This window comes from Vulpes lagopus, chromosome 15 (assembly GCF_018345385.1).
Source record: "Vulpes lagopus strain Blue_001 chromosome 15, ASM1834538v1, whole genome shotgun sequence".
NCBI lineage: Eukaryota > Metazoa > Chordata > Mammalia > Carnivora > Canidae > Vulpes > Vulpes lagopus.
This window is the reverse complement of record NC_054838.1, coordinates 20,675,573-20,700,281: the sequence shown is the minus strand read 5'-3', so window position 1 is coordinate 20,700,281 and position 24,709 is coordinate 20,675,573. Positions and strand designations below refer to the sequence as shown.

The 24,709-nt window shown below is 37.2% G+C and overlaps 2 protein-coding genes across 2 annotated transcripts; both read left to right on the top strand.

Moving 5' to 3' along the window:
• Positions 1-5,251: 5,251 nt before the first annotated feature.
• On the top strand, positions 5,252-7,011 carry LOC121476110 (olfactory receptor 56B1-like). The gene is made up of 2 exons (XM_041729852.1): positions 5,252-5,260; positions 6,040-7,011. Exons 1-2 carry the CDS (start codon positions 5,252-5,254, stop codon positions 7,009-7,011), a joined length of 981 nt encoding a protein of 326 aa, XP_041585786.1.
• Positions 7,012-23,236: 16,225 nt separating this feature from the next.
• Positions 23,237-24,202, top strand: LOC121476614 (olfactory receptor 52N4). The gene has a single exon (XM_041730715.1). The coding sequence runs from the start codon at positions 23,237-23,239 to the stop codon at positions 24,200-24,202; it is 966 nt and encodes a 321-aa protein (XP_041586649.1).
• The last annotated feature ends 507 nt before the right edge of the window (positions 24,203-24,709 follow it).

Genomic DNA, 24,709 nt, shown 5'->3' with positions numbered 1-24,709 from the left:
CCCCAGCTATGGTTTTCTTTTTTAAAATTCCCCTGGCTATTTGGGGTCTTTTCTGATTCCACACAAATCTCAACATAATTTGTTCTAACTCTCTGAAGAAAGTCCATGGTATCTTGATAGGGATTGCATTAAACGTGTAAATTGCCCTGGGTAACATTGACATTTTCACAATATTAATTCTGCCAATCCATGAGCATGAAATATTTTTCCATCTCTTTGTGACTTCCTCAATTTCTTTCAGAAGTGTTCTATAGTTTTTAGGGTATAGATCCTTTACCTCTTTGGTTAGGTTTATTCCTAGGTATCTTATGCTTTTGGGTACAATTGTAAGTGGGATTGACTCCTTAATTTCTCTTTCTTCAGTTTCATTGTTAGTGAATAGAAATGCCATTGATTTCTGGGCATTGATTTTGTATCCTGCCACGCTATCAAATTGCTGTATGAGTTCTAGCAATCTTGGGGTGGAGGCTTTTGGGTTTTCTATGTAGCGTATCATGTCATTGGCGAAGAGGGAGAGTTTGACTTCTTCTTTGCCAATTTGAATGACTTTAATGTCTTTTGTTGTCTGATTGCTGAGGCTAGGACTTCCAGTACTATGTTGAATAGCTGTGGTGAGAGTGGACATCCCTGTCTTGTTCCTGATCTTAGGGGAAAGGCTCCCAGTGCTTCCCCATTGAGAATGACATTTGCTGTGGGCTTTTCGTAGATGGCTTTTGAGATGTCGAGGAATGTTCCCTCTATCCCTACACTCTGAAGAGTTTTGATCAGAAATGGATGCTGTATTTTGTCAAATGCTTTCTCTGCATCTAATGAGAGTATCATATGGTTCTTGGTTTTTCTCTTGCTGATATGTTTTGCACAGCAAAGGATACAGTCAACAAAACTAAAAGACAGCCTACAGAATGGGAAAAGATATTTGAAAATGACCTATCAGATAAAGGGCTAGTTTCCAAGAACTATAAAGAACTTATTAAACTCAACACCAAAGAAGCAAACAATCCAATCATGAAATGGGCAAAAGACATGAAGAGAAATCTCACAGAGGAAGACATAGACATGGCCATTTTCTCATGCACATGAGAAAATGCTCTGCATCACTTGCTATCAGGGAAATACAAATAAAAACCACAATGAGATACCACCTCACACCAGTGACAATGGGGAAATTTAACAAGGTGGAAACCACAAATGTTGGAGAAGATGTGGAGAAAAGGGAACCCTCTTACACTGTTGGTGAGAATGTGATCTGGTGCAGCCACTCTGGAAAACTGTGTGGAGGTTCCTCAAAGAGTTAAAAATAGACCTGCCCTACGACCCAGCAATTGCACTGTTGGGGATTTACCCCAAAGATACAGATGTAATGAAACGCCGGGACACCTGCACCCCAATGTTTCTAGCAGCAATGTCCACAATAGCCAAACTGTGGAAGGTGCCTCGGTGTCCATCGAAAGATGAATGGATAAAGAAGATGTGGTTTATGTATACAATGGAATATTACTCAGCCATTAGAAATGACAAATACCCACCATTTGCTTCAACGTGGATGGAACTGGAGGGTATTATGCTGAGTGAAGTAAGTCAATCGGAGAAGGACAAACATATGTTCTCATTCATTTGGGGAATATAAATAATAGTGAAAGGGAACAATTCAGACACTAATAAAGTGGCCCACTTTTATAGGGCCATTTTGGTTTTATAAATGAAGGTATTCTTCTGTTTATGTAAGCTTTCAGATTACACTGATAAGGGAAGGGAGAAGAAATGTGTGGGAAATATCAGAAAGGGAGACAGAATATAAAGACTCCTAACTCTGGGAAACGAAGTAGGGGTGGTGGAAGGGGAGGAGGGCGGGGATGGGGGGAATGGTTGAGGGGCACTGAGGGGGGCACTTGACGGGATGAGCACTGGATGTTATTCTGTATGTTGGCAAATTGAACACCAATAAAAAATAAATTTATTTAAAAAAATGGACCACCATATGATCCACTAATTCTGCTCCTGGATTTTCACCCAAAGAAAATGAAAACACTAATTCTAAAAGATACATACACCGCTATGTTTATTGCAGTATTATTTACAATAGCCAAGATAGGGAAGCAACTAAGTATCCAAAAATAGACAAATGAACAAAAAAGTAGATATGTAGAAGATATGTTTTATATATATATATAACATTAGAACATTAGCCATAAAGAAAATGAGATCTTGCTACTTGTGACCACATGGATGGACCTAAAGGGTACTATGAAATAAATAAATTAGATAAAGAAAAACAAATAAGATAAGTAAAAACAAATACCATATGATTGAATTTATATGTGGAATCTGAAAAAGAAAGCAAATGATCAACAATTCGAAAGTAGAATCCGACCTAGAAATACACAGAACAAACTGATGGTTACCAAAAGATAGGAGTGTGGAGCCTGGATGAAATAGGTGAAAGGGAGTGGGAGATACAGGCCTCCAGTTATAGGATGAGTAAGGGATGGAGACAGAAGGTACAGCATAAGGAATATAGTCAATGGATTTTTAATAGCATTGTACGGTGACGTACAGTAGGTGTACTGGTAGTGAGCATAGTGCAATACGTAGAGTTGTTGAATCACCATGCTGTATACTTGAAACTAATGTAACATTTTCTGTCAACTATACTCAAAAAAAGAAAGAAAAGAATTTTTAAGAGAAAAAACTTTAATAATAAAATATTCTTCAGTTGTAGAAATGATCAATTTAACCTCTCACTCTCTCTATATATACATACATATACATTATTCACTATATATAGTGAATAAATACTCCCCTAAGAGTTTTTTTAAAAGCATGCCTTCACAACTACAGAATTTAGAATGCCCTGAAGTTTGTACTCAAGAACAATTCAGACACTAATAAGTGGCCCACTTTTATAGGGCCATTTTGGTTTTATAAATGAAGGTATTCTTCTGTTTATGTAAGCTTTCAGATTACACTGATAAGAAATATATCTCTGAATTAATCTCCTCCAACCTTTTGGGATTTAGTATCTTAGGATTTCTTCTTTCTCTATGAGCCGTTCTCTCTTCATGTCTCCAAGGGAAGTCTATTATGCTTAGATCACTGAGCTGTTTACTACTCCCCATAAATTTCAGAAGCTCAGTTTTGGTGCCATGGGTCACCTGAGAACACATCCTCATCTCATGTGAAAGCTCTTTTCTCAGAGAGTTGTGTCTTTTTTCCAGGAAGGAAACCACTGTCATTGCCAGGACCTCAGACTGAGTCTCTGCTCTGCTCATAACCACGGTTAAGTACTAAAATTTTGGCATCTCACGTTGGCTAAATCCCAGAGCATCCAATGGCTCACCCTTAACCTTTCCTTATGTTATTTTGGCAATATCCTCCACAAGAAATGGAGTCTTTACTCTACCCTAGCAGGAAATAGAGGCTTGGAAAAACCTCTCAAGGTGGCTAGGGCTAGAATTAGAGAATATAAGGTATACGGCACTCTAGAAGTGGCTTGTTTATCAAACAGCTGCTAGATTAACTTTAGAACGAATATATGAACTGTTTTCCATAGCAAGATCACACGCATGTATTGGTAATCTCTAACTCATAAAAAATACTTAAACTATTTTTTTTCTGTGACCTCAAATATGCTACTTTTCTTAGCTGTATTGCACTAGTATCAATCAGGGGAAAACATCAAAGATCCAAGGCTGTGTCTTTTATAGGAAGATGTGTAATAATATATGAGTATTTGGCAAAAATATCAGGCCTCATACAGTCAAGTGTGTCACACACTTTCAAGCTCTCAGGATGGAGAGAGGGAGCTGAAGTCTTCAAAATTCTGACCTATAACTCCAAAGTCAAACTAATATCATCTCCAAGATTCTTTGTGTATGTTTTGTTACAATTTGCTGCCAATATATTTAGAAGATTTTAGTGTTCATAAAATTATATTACCATGAAAAAAGGATGATTTGCCCCATGATTAGGCAGTACATGCTTATCCAAACATAAAGATAGCAAGAAATTTCTGGAAAAAAATGCTTCTAATTGCAAACAGGAATCATCTTTTGTTGGTGAAACATGAGAGAATTTTAATTTCTTTCAGATATGTTTTCCTATATTTATAAGTAATTATATCAAGAATAATTCCTGGGTATATTATGAAAGGGATGAATCACTAAATTCTACTCTTGGAGCCAGTGTTACATTATATGTTAACTAACTAGAATTTACTTATTTATTTTCAATATTTTATTTATTCATTCATGAGAGACACACAAAGAGAGGCAGAGACACAGGCAGAGGGAGAAGCAGGCTCCATGCAAGGAGCCCGATGTGGGACTTGATCCCAGGACCCCATGATCATGCCCTGGGCCAAAGGCAGATGCTAAACCGCTGAGCCACCCAGGCATCCCAACTAACTGGAATTTAAATAAAACCTTTAGAAATGGAATAAATCCATAACTATCTTATGTGTTATAAAGGAATTTAAATTTTACTTAAAAGAAAGTGTGAGGTCTTAGGTCATTTTAAACAAGAGAATACCAGTGTTACGATGATGGAATTGCTGACAAAGGAAAGAAGCATGGGGAAGGAAAATGAGAACAGGTAAGGCTGCAGAAGCAGGGCTCAAGGGGAGGGCTTCTGACTGAAGTAAAGGGGAGAAGGCAACAGGACAAGGAAGCAGTGGTTTGCCAAAAGGAAACATGGTTTGTTAGTCTCAGGCTTGGGTGGTGGGCTCCTAAACAGAATAAAAAGTACATGAGAAACAACAATGCAATGAAAGATGAGTCTAGTTTTTTGTTTGTTTATTCATAGGAGGTACAAAGAGAAAGAGAAGCAGAGACACAAGCAGGGGGAGAAGCAGGCTCCATGCAGGGAGCCTGATGTGGGACTTGATACCAGGTCTCCAGGGTCATGTCCTGGGCCGAAGGCAGCGCTAAACAGCTGAGCCACCTGGGCTGCCCCGGTGAGTCTACTTTTAAACATGAATCTGAAGTTACAGTCTTCAGCAGTATGGACAAATAATTCTTGTTTATTAAGTAAAATCAAAATCATCGTATTACCTTTGCCTAAATCCTATATTTACAAGCCTTTTTAGATTCTCTAAGACTAATCTAGAAAAAAATTTCAATAGTTTTCTCTTTTATGTGACTCCTCAAATCAACAAATTTGGTCATGGTCACTTCACTTTTCAAGCTATTTTTTTGAGACTTTCTCAAAAGTCCATACAAAGTAGGACATGAAAAAAAGTTATTCCTTTTCCAATATGCACCATGTGTATGTTTGCATTTCTAAATATCTATCTACCTAAATATATATCTAAATATCTATCAATCTAAACATTTTTGGAGGATAGGGATGCCTGGGTGGCTCAGTAGTTGAGCGTCTGCCTTTGGTTCAGGGCGTGATCCCAGTCCAGGGATCGAGTCCCACATCAGGCTCCCTGTGAGGAGCTTGCTTCTCCCTTGCCTATGTCTCTGCCTCTCTCTGTGTGTCTCTCATGAATAAATAAATAAAATCTTAAAAAAATTTTGGAGGCTATATAAAACATTAGTGGACATCTAAAGTAACTGGGGATGGTACAGCTACAAAATATAATCTCCCATAATTCTACATTTTAAAAAAATCTCCTTATTGTTAGTTAATAAAAGTCTGAAGCAAGATTAAGACAAATATGAAGAAAACAAACACATTGATTCCACAAAATTTCTGAGGAGATGATGAAATTTTAGAAAACAATAACAAAAATAATATTTATGTGATGGTCTCAAATTGAGCTGGCTGATGACAGTGCAAATAGAGATTTGAGATAAATGCTGAATCTTCCCTGAATAGTCGAGAGTGATAATTGCCCCTCGAAAGTTTAACTTCTGCTGAAAAAGCCTCAGAAGTCATTGCAATTTATTTTAAGTTGCTGTAAGGAATGGACTGCATAATTCATCTTATTACAGCACAAAATTATATTTTGTAGCGACAGGTTAAAAATAATGTTTGATGATAATTCTGATCAAAGAAAGTAACTTTGAAAATCATTTTTTTTTCTCTTAGGAAAAGATGTCTGCATTTCTGAAAGGCTCTAATAACTCCAAATTGCAGGTCTCTGAGTTCATCCTGTTGGGATTCCCAGGTATTCACAGCTGGCAACATTGGCTTTCCTTACCATTGGCAATACTCTACGTCTCAGCAATTGGTGCTAACACCCTCATCATCGTCACCATCTGCCAAGACCCTGCCCTTCAGCAGCCTATGTACTATTTCCTAGGTATTCTCTCTGTGGTGGACATTGGCCTGGCCACCACCATCATGCCCAAGATTCTGGCCATCTTCTGGTTTGATGCCAAGATCATCAGCCTCCCTGAGTGTTTTGCTCAGATTTATGCCATTCACTGTTTTCTTGGCATGGAATCTGGTACCTTCCTCTGCATGGCTTTTGATAGATATATAGCAATTTGTCATCCTCTTCGATACCCCTCAATTGTCACCAATGGCTTAATCTTAAAAGCTACTGTGTTCATGGTACTTAGAAATGGCTTATTTGTTATTCCAGTGCCTGTTCTTGCAGCCCAGCGTAATTATTGCTCCAGGAATGAGATTGAGCATTGTCTGTGCTCAAACCTTGGGGTCACCAGCCTGGCTTGTGATGACAGGAGGCCAAACAGCATCTGCCAATTGATTCTGGCATGGCTTGGAATGGGGAGTGACCTAGGTCTTATAATATTGTCATATACTTTGATTCTGCGCTCTGTGCTTAAGTTGAACTCGGCTGAAGCTGCATCCAAAGCTTTGAGCACTTGTAGCTCCCATCTGATCCTTATCCTCTTCTTCTACACAGTTGTTGTGGTCGTTTCAGTAACTCACCTGGCAGAGCCTAAGGCTCCTTTGATTCCAGTTCTACTCAATGTGCTGCACAATATCATCCCCCCTTCCCTCAACCCTATGGTCTATGCACTTAGGACTAAAGAACTTAGGACAGGCTTCCAAAAGGTATTTCGTTTGAGCTTAGAAAAGAAAACAAGGCACCAGTGACCTTCTCCATGATGTACACAAACTTTGGTTTCTTTTAGAATGGATAGTAGTAGAATTTCAAATATGAAGGGGAAAGTGAAAGCCTTTGAGAGATCTTTTTCACATGGTAAAAACATCTGAAAACAACAACAACAAAAATTAACAGTAGCTCCAAAATATTCATAAGAGCTTAATATATGTGGGAAGGAAGGATTTTCTACCAAATCAAATGGAATAGAAACTAGAGCTTATGATTTATGTCTCTCCCCTAAAATAAAAATGAATAAAATAATACACGCACACACAACCATAGAACAAGTGAGTGATATTTGGGTTATAGATCATGACTGTTCATTGGTAGCTGTAACTTGGGACCAAAGTCTATCTGTCTGAACAAGTTCATTCCAATAATGTGCATGCAGAGGCAGGAATAGAAAACACTTCAGATGAGCATAACCTACCAGCCTATAATGGGGCTCTGGATAGAATAGGGCAAGATGACCAGACGTGGATAAACAGAAGCCAGAAGATACAGATAGACTGGCAGAGAAGAGAGGGAGAAAAGAGAGAATGAGAAATAGAGAGAGAAATGGATGCACAGAGGATTTATCTTTTGCTCCATTCACTTCTTTGGATCTGCTGTCTGCCCTTACTGCACTGTTCTGTACCTTAGAGGTCTGGAGTTCATAAACTGTGTAACCTGAGCTTCTTTGTTTTCTAGCATCTGATTAGATTGTGCCAATGGTAATCACTGACAGGAGGTTTGAGTGCAAGAAGAGTCTGGGTTATTTATTCTTCTCCTAGCCCCCAAAAGACTTGCTAGGCAGCTCATCTGCAACAGCTACAGCATATGTTTTACTCATGAACATTTTTAAAGGGTTTTTTCTTTTGTTTTGTTTTTTACTTTAGACAGAGAGAGAGAGCATGAGCAGAGTGGTGGGCACTGGCAGAGGGAGAGAGAGAGAGAGAGAGAGAGAGAGAGAGAGAATCTTAAGCAGTTCCAGACTGAGTGTGCAGCCTGACATGGGGCTTGATCTCATGACCTGGGATCTTGACCCAAGCTGAAATCAAAAGTCAGAAGTGTAACCACCAGAGCCACCCAGGTGCCTCCCAAGAACATTTTTAAAATATTCTCTCTCCTTCAGGACAAGGGAGTTGTCAAGTCATTATATTGGTCTTCAGGTACCAAACATCACTATTTTTTTTCAACATCCATTTTTTGTTTCCTTAACCCCAACCACAGCTCAGTTAATGGCAACTTCATGAAAGTCTCCTCAGAGTCACAGTTGTGTGTACCTTTTATTTCTTGCCCAGAACCTGACTGACTCATGATTTACCTCTACCCACCCCCCCACCTCTACTGCAACTACTCCTCTGCTGTGACTAATGAGGATGTAGGCAGCATGAGTGGGTGAGAAGCAGATCTATAGAAGGACAGAAATAAAAAGTCTGTAAAGCAAGAGGCAGGTGCAGGATGGTTATGCCCTGAAAATGTTTTTGTTTTTTCCATGATGCTAAAACCAATGAATAGAAGAAATAAGACTTACCCTACTAGTGTTGTGAATTTCATTATGATCTGGGCTGGTTTCCACTGAGCCCATGTAATTAAAGTATTTCATTAAGTAGCTGGCATATTTTATGATGGATTATCTCTTGAAAAATGAGGATTAATTTAGGGTGTAGGCCTACCTCATGCTAACTGCTCTATCACACATTGTATACTGTCACTCATCTTCCAGTTAGATGTAAAAGGTAAATTCTACAAGTTTTCAGGTATAATGAAAATAATGTGAAAGATCTTCTTTATTAGTCTGGCTTCCCACACAGAAGGCAGAATATATATATTCATTATCTTATCCTGAAATATATAATTATTAAAGAAAATGTTACGTGTCCATAGGACAATGGATATTTTTTCTTTACTAGCCTTTAAGTGAAAATAAATACACTGAAGCTTAAGTGGTGGACAACAGATTTCCAGAATAAACCATTCTCCTCTTTCACTGAAAAGAAAACCACAACAGATACCAAGATTCTAAGGGCAGAAATTGCCTAGGGGCATTGGTCACAGCTTTTGGGCCAGATCAGGTGCCCTGTGACATTCTATCCTTAATAGCTCTGAAAATGGTGTTTAGCCACATCTAGTGACATTTTAGTACCACAGATCTTCGTTAAGTGGATGAGATGGATCGACTCAGATTTCTGAAGATGAGCCTAATGAACTCAAAGAGACTATGACAAAAGTTGATCCCAACAACAACGGCTTAATGTATGATTGAATGTCAAGAGCTCAAGGAAGGGAATATGCAATTAGTGGGATACAAAGTGAGAGAAAGTACTCAAAACCCCATGCTGGATGGTGACAGTAATAAATATAGGAAGAAAAAAATATAGGAAGATAAAATTTGACAAATTTATTTATATTTTCCAAGAGATTAAAAAGTACCGATATTGTCAAAACCTCCCAGAAAGTAGTTAGCACGAAAGAAGGGATTTGCACTGTGGGTCAGGGTGGGGAGGGGGCACCTCAGAGCTGTCTAGTAAAAGAACCATTGTCCTCTCTGCTTCTGAATTGCTGCCCTTGACATTTCCCTGTATGTTCTAGGTATCTTTTCCCCTGTTATAATGTCCACTTCTTGGAACTCGCTTAGGTGATTGGAATATGAATGTTATCAGACAATAGCTATGCTTTCCAGCCAGTGTTCTAGTTCTTATTTGAGAATCAGAGGGTAGGTGGTTATGAAAGTCCTTGACTTATCATTAGAGTAACTAAAATTTTGTGAAATTCAGCATGTAGACTATAATTGAAACTTTTCACATTGGGGAAAAGCTTTTCACATTGGGGGGAGATTTTCCCCCCTCCCCCACCCTGACCCACAGCACAAATCCCTTCTTTCTTGCTTACTACTTTCTGGGAGGTTTTGGCAATATCGCTACTTTTTAATCTCTTGGAAAATATAAATAAATTTGTCAAGTTTTATCTTCCTTTTATCTTTCACATTCTTTCACTATTACAATCAGTGTATCTTTATTCTTTCTACCTATCTTTTCTGTATGTTAACAGTATTTTTATTACATTAAACAAGACTACCGATTTTGATACTTTTTAAAAGGGGTGAGTAAAAACAAGTAAAACCATATAAGATGTATGTAAAAGGTAGATAAAAATCATACATGAGGGGCATGCCTGGGTGGCTCAATGGTTGAGCATCTGCCTTCAGCCCAGGGCACGATCCTGGAGTCCCAGAATCGCGTCCCACATCCCACGTCGGGCTCCCTGCATGGAGCCTGCTTCTCCCTCTGCCTTTGTCTTTGCATGTGTCTCATGAATAAATAAATAAAATCTTTAAAAAAAAATACATTACAGATAGAGGGGAAAAAAACACCTTTCTTTGCATCTTCCTCCTCATACCAAAGATGTAAACAATTGATGTATTTTGTCTTAAAACATTTGATTTGGTGTCTTATCAGATAGTATCCAAAATCTATAAAGAACTTATCAAATTCAATAACCAAAGAACAAATAGTCCAGTCAAGAAATGGGCAGAAGATATGAACAGACGCTGCTCCATAGAAGACATACAAATTGCCGACAGACACAAGAAAAAAATGCTCAATATCACTTGGCATCAGGGAAATACAAACCAAAGCCACAATGAAATATTGCTTCACACCAATCAGAATGGCCAAAATTAACAAGCCAAGAAACAACAAATATTGGCAAGGATGTGGAGAAAGGGGAAATCCTCTTACACTGATGGTGGGAATGCAAGCTGATACAGTCACTGGAAAACAGCATGGAGGCTCCTCAGAAAGTTAGAAATAGAGCTACCCCATGACCCAGCAGCCACACTATTAGGTTTTTACCACAAAGATAAAAATGTAACGATCTGAAGGGGCACCTGCACCTCAATGTTTATAGCAGCAATGTCCACAATAGCCAAACTGTGGAGGGAGCCCAGATGTCCATCAACAAATGAATGGATAAGAAAAGATGTGAGATATATAGAATATATATATGTATATATGGAATATATATGTATATATGTAATGGATATAATGGACTATATATGTATATATATAATGGAATATTAGTCATCATAAAAGATGAAATCTAATCATTTACATTGATGTGGATGGTACTGGAGGGTATTTTCCTGATCCAAATAAGTCAATTAGAGAAATGAAATTATCATATGACTTCATTCATATGTGAAATTTAAGAAACAAAACAGGGGAATAGGAGAAGGGAGGGAAAAATAAAACAAGACTAAATCAGAGAGGGAGACAAACCATAAGAATCTCTTAATCATAGGAAACAAATTGAGGGTAGCTGGAGAGGAGATGGGTGGGAGGAAGGGCTAATTAGATGATGGACATTAAGGAGGGCATGTTATGGAATGAGCACTGGGTATTGTATGCAACTGATGAATCACTGAACTCTACCTCTGAAACTAATAATGCATTATATGTTAATCAATTGAATTAAAATAATAAAAAACACTTGATTTGATACATGTGTGTTTGTTTTAAAACTTGTATCATCTTTTATATTCCCCAAATGAATGAGACCATATAATGTTTGTCCTTCTCCGATTGACTTATTTCACTCAGCATAATACCCTCCAGTTCCATCCACGTTGAAGCAAATGGTGGGTATTTGTCGTTTCTAATGGCTGAGTAATATTCCATTGTATACATAGACCACATCTTCTTTATCCATTCATGTTTCGATGGACACCATGGACACCGAGGCTCCTTCCACAGTTTGACTATTGTGGACATTGCTGCTATAAATATCGGGGTGCAGGGGAATAAGGGGGAAAGGAGAAAAACTGAGTGGGAAGTATCAGAAAGGGAGACAGAACATGAAAAACTCCTAACTCTGGGAAACGAACGAGGGGTGGTGGAAGGGGAGGTGGGCAGGAGGTGGGGGTGACTGGGTGATGGGCACTGAGGTGGGCACTTGAAGGGATGGGCACTGGGTGTTATTCTTTATGTTGGCAAGTTGAACACCAATAAAAAATAAATTTATATAAAAAAAAGCAAAACAAAAAACAAAAAAAAACTTGTATCATAAAACTCACTCAAAATGAAAATGATGTTTAATTTTTTTAAATTTTTTTTTTTTATTTTTTTTTTTATTTATTTATGAGAGTCACAGAGAGAGAGAGAGGCAGAGACACAGGCAGAGGGAGAAGCGGGCTCCATGCACCGGGAGCCCGATGTGGGATTCGATCCCGGGTCTCCAGGATCGCGCCCTGGGCCAAAGGCAGGCGCCAAACCGCTGCGCCACCCAGGGATCCCAATGTTTAATTTTTTTAAATAGTTTTTTAGGAATTTTTTTTAAAATGATAGACATAGAGAGAGAGAGAGAGGGGCAGAGACACAGGAGGAGGGGGAAGCAGGCTCCATGCCAGGAGCCCGACGTCGGACTCGATCCCGGGACTCCAGGATCACGCCCTGGGCCAAAGGCAGGCGCTAAACCGCTGAGCCACCCAAGGATCCCCAATGTTTAATTTTACACTTTTGAAGAGAGATATGCTTAGAACCCAAACAGGATACAGCAGGCCAAGTATGATAGATATACTATATATATATATAAATTATATATTTAAAGTTTATGCCTAAAAAAGGAGATTTGGGCACTAAAAAATAAAAATATACTTAAGACTTAATGTATTCTTGTTTTGGTCTAGCTACTTGATATGGTTTCCAATATCATAGTGTTACTCTAATTCAGAAAAGTGAGGTAATCCAGTAGCAATTTAGTAGTCCAAATAAAGACTTTAGATAATAAAGAAAATCAAGCAAGAGAATAGAAAAATGAATAAAGATATGAGTACTTTCTTGCAGGGTGCCATGTCGCCCAGTCAGTTAAGTGTCTGACCCTTGACTTCAGATCAGGTCATGATCTTAGGGTCTTGAGATCAAGCCCCAAGGTGTACAGGTCTGCTTGAGATTTTCTCTCCCTCTCCCTCTCTCTCTCCTGCTCATGCTCATTCTCTTTCTCCCTCTGTCTCTTTCTAAAATACATAAATACATAAATAAATCTTTAAAAAAATAAGAGTACTTATTCTGTACAAATATAGTTGAGTATGGGATTCAAGAGGTTTTCTTCTGGCTTTAAGAAGCATAACATTCCTTAACCACTATTGGCCAAAAGTATGTGATTTAAGACAATAAGAGGAGCATATAGAATCTAGGGAGAATGTGAAACTGGCTTTCCTGAGTCAGAAATTTGAGGTTCATAATGAAATAAGTATTCCTGTTCCTCTGAGCTACATGGCTTCTTATCTCCTGTGTGTGTGTGTGTGTGTGTGTGTGTGTGTGTGAAAAAGAGAGAGAGTACAGAAACAGAGACAGAGACAGAGACACAGAAACAAACAGAGAGACAGACAGGAAGAGAGGGAATTGGCACTATTTTTTCTCTTTGTGTAGGTCAGTCTTCTCTACATCTCTATGCATGTGGTTAGGTGTGCAATCAGATTTTTAGGTGTGAAAGATATGCAAATTTAGGAGTTAACTTAAAATATAATATTACTTACAAAATAAGTATTTACTTAGAATGAAGGAAGAGGGATCCCTGGGTGGTGCAGTGGTTTGGCGCCTGCCTTTGGCCCAGGGCGCGATCCTGGAGACCTGGGATCGAATCCCACATTGGGCTCCCAGTGCATGGAGCCTGCTTCTCCCTCTGCCTGTGTCTCTACCCCTCCCTCTCTCTCTCTCTCTATCATAAATAAATAAAAATTTTAAAAAAATTAAAAAAAAAGAATGAAGGAAGAATTAATAACACAATTTCAAAAGCTGACAAATTACATATATATTATCCAAATCCTAAAAAAATAACTTTTTAATTAATTTACTGCTTGATAAATACCTATAACAAAAGTCAAAGAAGCTTTAATTCTGATATAATTTGAAGCTGATAGAATAGTTGTAAGACTACAAGAAATTCTGCATAATATTTACACAGATCCACCAATAATTTAATTGTGCCCCGCTTGCTTCATCTTCGGGTATGCCATGATACTCACAGATAGATCACACTTCCTTGGATGCTCCCAGATAATCACTGGGCCCAGCAGGGGAACTTGAGCTGGGCCTTTCCTGCCAAAAACAGAACTCCTTTAATGGTCTAACTTTGCCCAAGGATTCCATACCAGCCTGGCCTAGGCATTCTCAGCGTTGCAATAAGGGCTCGTTCAATCCTTGCTTACTGTTGCCTTTTCAGGGATGTCAGACCAGCATCCAAAGCTAAACCCTCTTTTCATCTTCTCTTGCTTCCTTCACCTTCACACTTCATAGCTGTTTTCCCTAATACATCTATTTAGTGTCTAATCCTATCTTGTAGTCCGCTTTTTAGAAGTCTATAACTATGGGGTGATTCAAGAAAACAAGTGGTTAGAAAGGGTTCTGAAATTGATCTCGCACTTCACACAGATAAGAAGAACCCCAATCTGAGTGGGGAAGGGGTCACCATTAGTCCCTAGCACAGGGGTTGATGTGGGAAACAAAGACAAAAGAAATTCACCTAACAAAATCTCCTTACAGCTTGCAGCCCACTGATAGGTCCCTGAAACATTCAGAGCATGGCCTTACTCAAGGAACTCATGGCCACCTTCATGCCTTAATGCTTAAAAGTAACCTTATCTTGGCAGCAGCTGGCCCCTCAAGGTCCTGAGGACCTTGCTTCCAGATTCCTTGGAGACTTGTGCTATCCTTAATCCCCATTAATTAACAAAATATACAATCAGTCATTCTTCATAATCCCTGTATAGTTCATTCTGCCCACAGGTCCTGTCCCATGAGTAGGAAAGGGGTTAAGTTCTAGGCAGGAGAAGAGGAGGTCCCTGGCTTCCCTGACAAGGCTCTGAAACTATTCCTGGCAGGTGGAAACACTGACACAAAGTGGAACAAGAGATAAGGGGACAAACCAAGATAGCATAAGAATTTCAAGGCCACAAGCTTCCTAGTCAGTTCTCAATAAAGGACTGCCACTAAAAATCCTCAGCGGCAACCCATTCAGGATCTCCTTTCACTCTAGAGAGCTTTTTCCCTTTCCTTTCTGTTCTCACCTCACTTAATAAACTCACTTCATTTCACCTATTTGTGTCCATGAGATTCATTCTTCAACTCCATGAGATAAGAACCCTGCAATCCTGCAACAGTGATGGCCTACTTGTTGAAGAGTTTACCAATGGTGAAGTGGAAAAATGTCCTGTGGAGGAATGTGCCCTTTCTAGTGCAATAATTTCAACATACTAAGGTCTTATCCCTGGTTTGGAAATCCTGGGATTGTGAAACATGGGATGTGGGTGTTTGGATGGATGCCCCTGAGGATTTGGCTCTGGAGTTCAAGGATATGCTTACCTAGTATGTTTGCCATTGTATGCTTACACCTGAACCCTCAGAGTTTGTTCTATCCCTTTATTGTAAGAGCTAATGCTACCTTAATGCAGGAAGTCAATGAAGAGGCCCCTCCTATACAAGGTTATTGTCATCGCCCTCTCCAGGTTGCTATGCTACTAAGGTTAAATCTCAATGCGATTACACTATGAATGAGTTACAAGAGAAAGACAAGTGTATTAACAGGGCCTGGGTGTTGGAATTTCAGGGTGCTCAGTCAGGAGGCCAGAACATGAGACAGAAGAATATAGGGAATAAATAAGAATTCATCAACTTGAGGAACTTTCTTTAGACACTCTATTGAGCACCATGGTAAGAATTCTGGGATATAAAACAAACACACTCACAAAATGTCTCTTTGAAGCCTAGAGAAAGAGTTGCCCTGGCAGCAGGTAGAGACAACAATGATAAGGTAAAGAAAGTGAGAATGTTGGAGTTGATATATTATGTAAATCCAGAAGCCATCAGAGAACTGTGTTCTATGGGAAAGCCTGAAAGATACATTTACCAAGGAATGTACCCATAAGAGCGGCACCAGTATCACTAAAATGTTGAGATATGATTGTCCTCTCCAAGAACAGATCTGAGGTAGGAGAAACAGTCAGAGTTCTGGATTAGTAGCTGTGGGGATGATGGAAGAATAAAGTAACAGGGAACAGGTAGGCACAAGCAACTGCCAGAAACCAGGAACTTGTGACTACTTGCACAGCCAGCAAGTTCAAAGGGGTGGCTAAAAAGACTTTATCTGTATAGAATTATAGAGATAGTTAACATAACATGGTGTCATTAGGGACAAACGGATGGGCAGCCAACAGGAGTGCTGCCTAATACCTATAGTCAGAAGAAAACAAGAATGGGGAAGCAGAGGGTGTGAGTAGTGGCTTCAAAAATGCCATGATTCGGGCAGTCCAGGTGGCTCAGCAGTTTAGTGCCTCCTTCAACCCAGGGCCTGATCCTGGAGACCCAGGATGGAGTTCCGTGTTGGGCTCCCTGCATGGAGCCTGCTTCTCCCTCTGCCTGTGTCTGTTTCTCTCTCTCTCTCCCTCTTTCTCTCTCTCTCTCTCCCTGTGTCTCTCATGAATAAATAAATAAAATCTTTTTAAAAAATGCCATGATTCCTTGCTCAGTTCCCAGATTTGAGTCAATTTTCGTACTCAGAATCTTTTAACTGAAGAAGTGGCCAGGTCCCCAGGGGAGGAATGACTCTATGTGCAACAGTGTAACTAACATATCTACATATTTTCTAATATTTCTTTTGGTCCTTTCACAAAATGTATTTTACAGTCATTGACCTGGGTGACACTACCTGGGGAAGTGACAATGAGACAATCTCATCAAAATGACAATAACTACTGGAATGAAAGAAAAACAACCTAATACAGGATAGGAGTTTATTTTGAGAAATAGTCTGATAAAAACTGCTATGTAAGTGTCACATACATGTTCATTTATTATAGCCTTTTTTTTTAGATTTTATTTATTTATTTGACACAAGAAAGAGAATGCAAGTAGGGGAAGCAACAGGCAGAGGGAGGGCGAGAAGCAGGCTCCCCACTGAGCAGGGAGCCTGATGTATTTTGAAGCTCCATCCCTCGACCCTGAGATCAAGATTACTCAGCCATTAGAAATGACAAATACCCACAACTTGCTTCAACATGGATGGAACTGGAGGGTATTATGTTGAGTGAAATAAGTCAATCGGAGAAGGACAAACATTATATAGTTTCATTCATTTGGGGAATATAAATAATAGTGAGAGGGAATAAAAGGGAAAGGAGAAGAAATGTGTGGGAAATATCAGAAAGTGAGACAGAACATGAAGACTCCTAACTCTGAGAAACGAACTAGGGGTGGTGGAAGGGGAGGAGGGCGGGGGGTGGGGGTGAATGGGTGACGGGCACTGAGGGGGGCACTTGATGGGATGAGCACTGGGTGTTATCCTGTATGTTGGCAAATTGAACACCAATAAAAGTAAATTTATTATTATTATTTTTTTTTTTTTTTTTTTTTTTTAGTAAATTTATTAAAAAAAAAAAAAAGACCTGCGCTGAAGGCAGACACTTAACCAAGTGAGCCATCCAGGCAGCCCTAATATAGCTTTTCTTTTAAAAGGATACTGAAGTATAAGATATGTTTAAATAAATTATATAGATCCACAATGACTTTTATTCAATCTTATTAACCCCATTTTGGAATGATTATATAATATTAGATGAAAATATCAGTCTACATTATGACCATTTTTTGTTAGAATATATAATAAATGCATATTAATACATTTACAGTTATGCATTTTTAAAGTGAGGATAAAAACACACCAGATTCCTTCTAGGTTGTAGAACTATGACCGTTTTTGATATCCTTTAAAATACCTTTTTAATTTCCCAAATTATTCAAATGTACATTAGTATTAGTTTCATCTATTTTAAATAGATAAGAAATTAAATCAGTTATGTGTTTTTAATTATTGTTATCATCATGAATATTTTGGCTTTATATATTGATCTAAATTTTTCCTAACTTAATATATAGGTATAATAAGCCTAAACTTTTGATGACTTTCTTTTTTAGATGGCCATAATAGTCACCATTTTCCTCCCTTAAAAGTAAGCTTTTAAACCAGGGGCAATGCTTACATAATTCCTAGCATAGCTTGGAGACTAGAAAGTTTCCAATAAACAGTAATCACATGAAGAGATGAAACAATATATGAATAAAAGAAGAATTAGAAAATGAATCTGTGTGAAGTGTAGAAATTTTCTGCATAAGTGCTTTTGATCTATTTTTCCACAGGGAAGTGGGAAAAAATGAAATACAAAACTGTGATAACTATTAATTTCTAGTTTTAATTAAAAACAGCTTGTGAAAAAAAACAGCTTGTGTTCATTTTCATTCTCTACTTTCCTGCACATACATGCTAACACACAAGCATACACATATGAGATTATACACTTATTTATTTATCCATATTTGGGCACTAAGAATGGAAATTTCTTGCTCTTTTTCCTCATCCCATTGAGGTTATCATGATCCTCACACTAGCATGTGTTTTTCCAGGACTCTGTATGTTCCCTTGGGACATACAATGCACATTTTCTTTTAAAGTCTCAGTTCAATAGTACAGATATCAAGGAAGTTGGAGGTTGGCTCAACACATGCACATTTATTCTAGGATTATGATTTTCTTTGAATAAGACCCTAAATATCTGGACCAGACTGCATTCAGCTCACTATTTTGCTATCCAGGAACAAAGGTATTTAAGACATATAATAGAGAGGATAATGACAGGATTTTGTTTATCTTTTCTCCTTACAATTTTTTTTTTTTTTTTGTAGGCAGTAACAGAAAGTGGACAGGGGCTTTATATCAATTGCTTATTATTTTTCCAGAAATAAACCTGGCTTCATTCACATGATTAGAAGGCAAAAGTATTGTGTGGGATGGGTTGTTCTTATTAAAGGTGTATTTTTCCAAATATTGCACTAAAATTTAGCATAATGTTATTGTGATTATGATCATCTGTGTTATTTCTCTACCTAATTAGGAATCCTTATTCAATAGTGATGGAAGTTAGGTATGAATCACTCCTATGACAAGGAAAACTGAGAGAACGGTTAGAAAATAGTTCTCTACAATTAGATCAATTACCAGATTACTCTTGCTTCTTACTTGTCTGCTCCCACTGGTCCTCCAAATCATAATGTAATTTTCCTTGATTATTTTCTAGAGAACTGAGCTGTGACTTTGTTTCATTGACTTTGAGTATCAAAACAACAAAAAGGAAACTATCCTCATACAAAAAAAATATATGTATATAAAGATTGAAAATGTTCTAAAGAAAAAAACAAATTTTCTAAACAAAAGGGTAAAAAATGAGGATAGACAGCAGGTGACATCAAGATTATGTTTTACAAGCTTGGTGCTAGTCATGTGTTTAATATTACTATTCCAGTAACCCTGTCTACATGCCAGCATAATATAAATCAAATTTCCTTGCAGAAAAAATTGAATTTTGATGCATCAAAATTCTTTTAAATTTGTTTTGAAAAAGAAACTGCTTAAGTTTGTAGTTAATATTTAGATCTTTAACTTAGATCTTAGAAAGTGTTGCAAATATATTGAAGATAGGACCCAAATTATTGTGTAATCTTGAAGCCAGTTTTAGTAACTACAACTATACAGATTTTTTTAAAAAAGGAAATTGAGGAGTATAAAGAGAATGTTTATCTAGTATTTTTAAAAATACATCCTTCAAAATAAGTGCATTTGTAGACCCAGAAAAATATTTTCAGTTTTTAATTTAGTGGTTAGTATTTATGTTTTTCTTAACTCCTCTACTTGCTTCTTATACATGGATGAAGTTAAAATGCAATAGAACTAAGGAAACATACTTGGATACAAAAATATACTGTATTTTTCTCCAACCCAAGTAGTTCTTTCTTTGCAGAAATCAGGACACTGAACTAATACTGCCCACTCTTGCTATGGGAATCTAAGTCCAAATCTGCAGTATTGTATTGTGCACATGCTATTTACAATATAAATGTATAAGCAATGATGAACATCACATTCAGAGACACTGTTCAATGTACTAAAATGGGACAGAAGGGAAAATAATAGTGATCCTATTGACTAGTTAATGCTAAGTTTTAATGTAATTAAAATGATTTTATGAATCTTTTTACTGCAACCATAATTGTGTGTGCATATATACATTTTTAAACGTATATTTCTCTTAAATATATATATATGTTTATGTATATATATATATTATATATATATATATAAAACAAAACTCAGAACATATAATGCTAACTGTAGATATAAATTGTGAATATACCAAGTCTAAAGATAAAAGCTTATCGGGAATTTTGGTCTTCAAAAAGAAACATTTTCTTTATATTGTTAAGGTCATATTTTATTCTTTTACACAAAATGAAAATTAACACACTGCTTGGAATTCCAAAGCTAAAATTTTAAATTATAAATAACATCTTACTTTATTTTAATTTTTTTTATAAATTTATTTTTTATTGGTGTTCAATTTGCCAACATATAGAATAACACCCAGTGCTCAACACCTTACTTTAAATAGAAAATTGCAAGTCAGCTTAACAAGCTACCATATGATTTAAATGTGAATTTCAGAAGCCGTCCTTTTAAAACTTTCCCTTTGTACTAATAAAGTGAGAAAGTGAATTTAAGTGTTTTTATGGTTTGGATTGTAAAAAAAAAAAAAAAAAGAAAAAACCTTATCAAACCTGGAAATAAAACAATTTGATGCAATTAAGTTTAATGACACATCATCAAGACTTTTCTTTCCCCAAAGTCATCTTGACCTAAGTGTTTTACTTTGAATTCTCTTTTTCTGATATTAGTATCTTCTCCACAATTCTTTGGTATCCTATTTACTTAAAAAATGTGTGTGTGTGTGTGTACACAGTTTTAAACTTTTGTGTATAGCTTTCATTCTATATACTCTTTTGTATTGCATATATAATTTTAAAAAGTTTTTTGAATTATGTTTAAATTAATGGGTAGTTTGCATAATCTGTATTTACTGACTAATTGATATATTTGTTCCACCTTTGTAATCTGACTTTTTCTTCCCATTCCTTTATGATTTCTTTGTTTTCCTAGTCTATCATAAGAATGTTTTATTTATTTATCTTCCCTAGTAGTCTTGAGGAAGATGTCTTGTATTTTTTTTCCTGTAGTAGTTTCTAGTATGCATTCCAAGTAATAATATTTAGATTATAGTTTACTAATTACAAAATTCATGTATAAAATGTTATTTATTTATTCATTAACTTATCCATTTATTTTTAAAATTTATTATCTTTCATGTACCAGATGGTTTGCTAGACACTGGGGATGTAACTATAAATACAAACTGACCTTAATATCACCTAGGAAGGTGGTTAATGGAAACCAATGAGGTTGTTTGGGAAACTTGACCAGAGTTCCTTTCCTTTCAGGAAGAAGAAATCTTTCATAAATTATTTGTTTATGAAGCCCGCTAACTAAATGATTATTTACCATTCTAATCAGTTTCCATCTCCCCTTAATTCTTACTTTGCTTACTTTTGAGCAGAGATGATAATATCTCAAAGTTTTCCACATCTTTTTTCTGCCCTCTCTGCTGGGTGCTGGGGAATATTCCCACTGAGGAGCAGAAGGAGGATTCTGACTTTTTCACTGCTTAGTAAGTCTTCCAAACATCCCAGAGTTCACTCCTGACCCTCAGGATTCTTGTGAATTCTTTATTATTTACTCTCCATTACCAAGGAATTTCCTAGTATCTGATAACTACAAGATTCTTTATGATCTAGCCCCTGGTCACTGTTTCATACTTACTATTTATTCCCTTAAATAGTGATGAATTCTCATGGACTTAATTTATTTAATTTTTGTTTGTTTCCTTGTTTTTGTTTTTGATTTGATATATACACTTTTATATATTGACTTTTTCCTCTTGAATTCCTTTTACAAATGTATCACCCTTACACCTTATCTTACTTCTAGATGTTAATACAGAATTTCAGATTAATTAATTTTTCTCTTGGATGAGAAATGAATTTGATGCGTGGCTAGAAGTATTAAAATTTCATTTATATTGGCTAGTTTCATTACTAAAGTTATGAAAAAATGTAAAGCAAGTCAGAAAGAACAGATGGGTACAATCTACCAGTGATGGATTCAGCATCCTAAGCAACATTAGCTGTTCGTTAGGTATAACTAGAAGTTTATTCTGCATGTAAATTCAAAGCATTCCTATAAATGCATATAGCCAAGTATGGGACAAAAATGAGATGTCTTAAAAGTGAGAAGAGTGAATTAAAAATTTTATTGAATTGGGAGACTCCAAGTTCCATTGAGGATTAATATTTTAATATTTACAAATGCTGGGGATCCCTGGGTGGCTCAGCGGTTTGGCGCCTGCCTTTGGCCCGGGTCGCGATTCTGGAGTCCCTGGATCGAGTCCCACGTCGGGCACCCGGCATGGGGTCTGCTTCTCCCTCTGCCTGTGTTTTTGCTTCTCTCTCTCTCTCTCTCTCTCTGTCTATCATAAATAAATAAATAAATAAATAAATAAATAAATAAATAAATAAATATTTAAGAAATATATTTACAAATGCTTCAAACAGTACCTTAGTAATAAAAAACAATTATTGACTAATTAACAGTATGAATAAAAAATAATCATATCTGTTGGTTCATTGGTGACGTAAACAGAGAATTCCTTTTAGATCACATCAATAGAGAAACACATATAGTTATAAATTGGTAAGTAGAGAATTCTTAAATAATCCCTAGAAGTCCTAACAGAGTTATACTTGATTTTAAAACTTTGACAATGGGAATCTTTATTTTTTAAAGATTTTACTTATTTATTTATTCATGAGAGACACACAGAGAGAGAGAGAGGTAAAGACACAGGCAGAGGGAGAAGCAGGCTCCATGTAGAGAGCTGGACGTGGGACTCGATCATGGGTCTCCAGGATCAGGCCCTGGGCTGAAGGTAGCACTAAACCTCTGAGGCACCGGGCTGCCTGACAATGGGAATCTTTAAAAAAAAATGTAGGACCAGTGTCTGTGATGAGAACTTGGATTGTTTAACAAGAATTTGTTAGATGAACATATACCTTAATTAATAAACAACAAATAGACAAAAAAACCCTACTCTGCAGACCTCAGAAAATTTGGCTGATCATTAAAATGCATCATGGAATTTTAAAATGTGGGTGTGAGAGGGAGACAGTATCCATAAATTATATTTTTCTTTTCTTTTTTTTATTCTAGGAAAACACACATGAATTTTAGGCCTAATTAATCATGATAATATTGAATAAAACAAACTGGACCCTGGTCTCATTCATTCTTAATGGAGTCCCAGGACTGGAAGATATACACATGTGGATTTCCGTCCCATTCTGCTCCATGTATATTGTGGCCATGGTAGGCAATTGTGGGCTGTTATACCTCATCTACTATGAGGATTCATTGCACAGACCTATGTATTTCTTTTTAGCCATGCTTTCTCTTACTGATATTGTCATGTGCTCTAGTACAATTCCTAAAGCTCTCTGTATCTTCTGGTTTCATCTCAAGGACATTGGCTTTAATGAATGTTTGCTCCAGATGTTCTTCATCCATACCTTCACAGGGATGGAGTCTGGAGTGCTTATGCTCATGGCTCTGGACCGCTATGTGGCCATCTGCTACCCTCTGCGTTACTCAACTATCCTCACCAATCCTGTCATTGCAAAGGTTGGGCTTGCTACTTTCCTGAGAGGGGTGTTGCTCATCATTCCCTTCACTTTCCTCACGAAGCGCCTGTCCTACTGCAGAGGCAATATAATTCCCCACACCTACTGTGACCACATGTCTGTAGCCAAATTGTCCTGTGGCAATGTCAAGGTCAATGCCATCTATGGTCTGATGGTTGCCCTCCTAATTGGTGGCTTTGACATCCTGTGCATCACAATCTCCTACACCATGATCCTCCGGGCAGTGGTCAGCCTCTCTTCAGCAGATGCTCGACAGAAAGCCTTCAGCACCTGCACTGCTCACATCTGTGCCATTGTTTTCTCCTACAGTCCAGCCTTCTTCTCTTTCTTTTCCCACCGCTTTGGGGGCCACACAATCCCTCCCTCTTGCCACATCATTGTGGCCAATGTTTATCTGCTCCTGCCTCCCACTATGAACCCTATTGTTTATGGTGTGAAAACCAAGCAGATACGAGACCGTGTCATAAGGATCCTTTCAGGGTCTAAGGACATCAAATCCCATGGCATATAGAAGAGACATAAAAAAAAGACAATTTCATGACAGAGTGGAGCTCCTATTTAGTCAGGAGCTAAAAAATATTTTGAGAAGTACTATTTTGGTCATGGAGTTGGAGCATATTGATTGATGCATTTCTACATACATATCCTGAAAATCTTAAATGGACTGCCAAACAATCTTTCTATGAAATATTTTTCCTTCCCAGCTTTGTGGGAAAGAATACATATCCTTGAACAAACACTAATTACCCCATTTTCATTAAAAAAACAAAAACAAAAACGAAAGTAGGTGTTCCTGTTTCTAAACAAATTACAATTTCTATATTTAAAGCCAGTTGTTTTCTTCCCCTGGAAAATATATGGCATATACTTTTAATCACTACTAAAATATTTTTAATGACTCCTCCCTGAAAGAGAAACTATAAAGTATCCTATGCATGAAGTCATTAATGTAATGAATTTTAAGTCTCTGGGTGTCTGAGAGAATCTGGCTGAATAGGTCTCTCCTAGCAATGACACA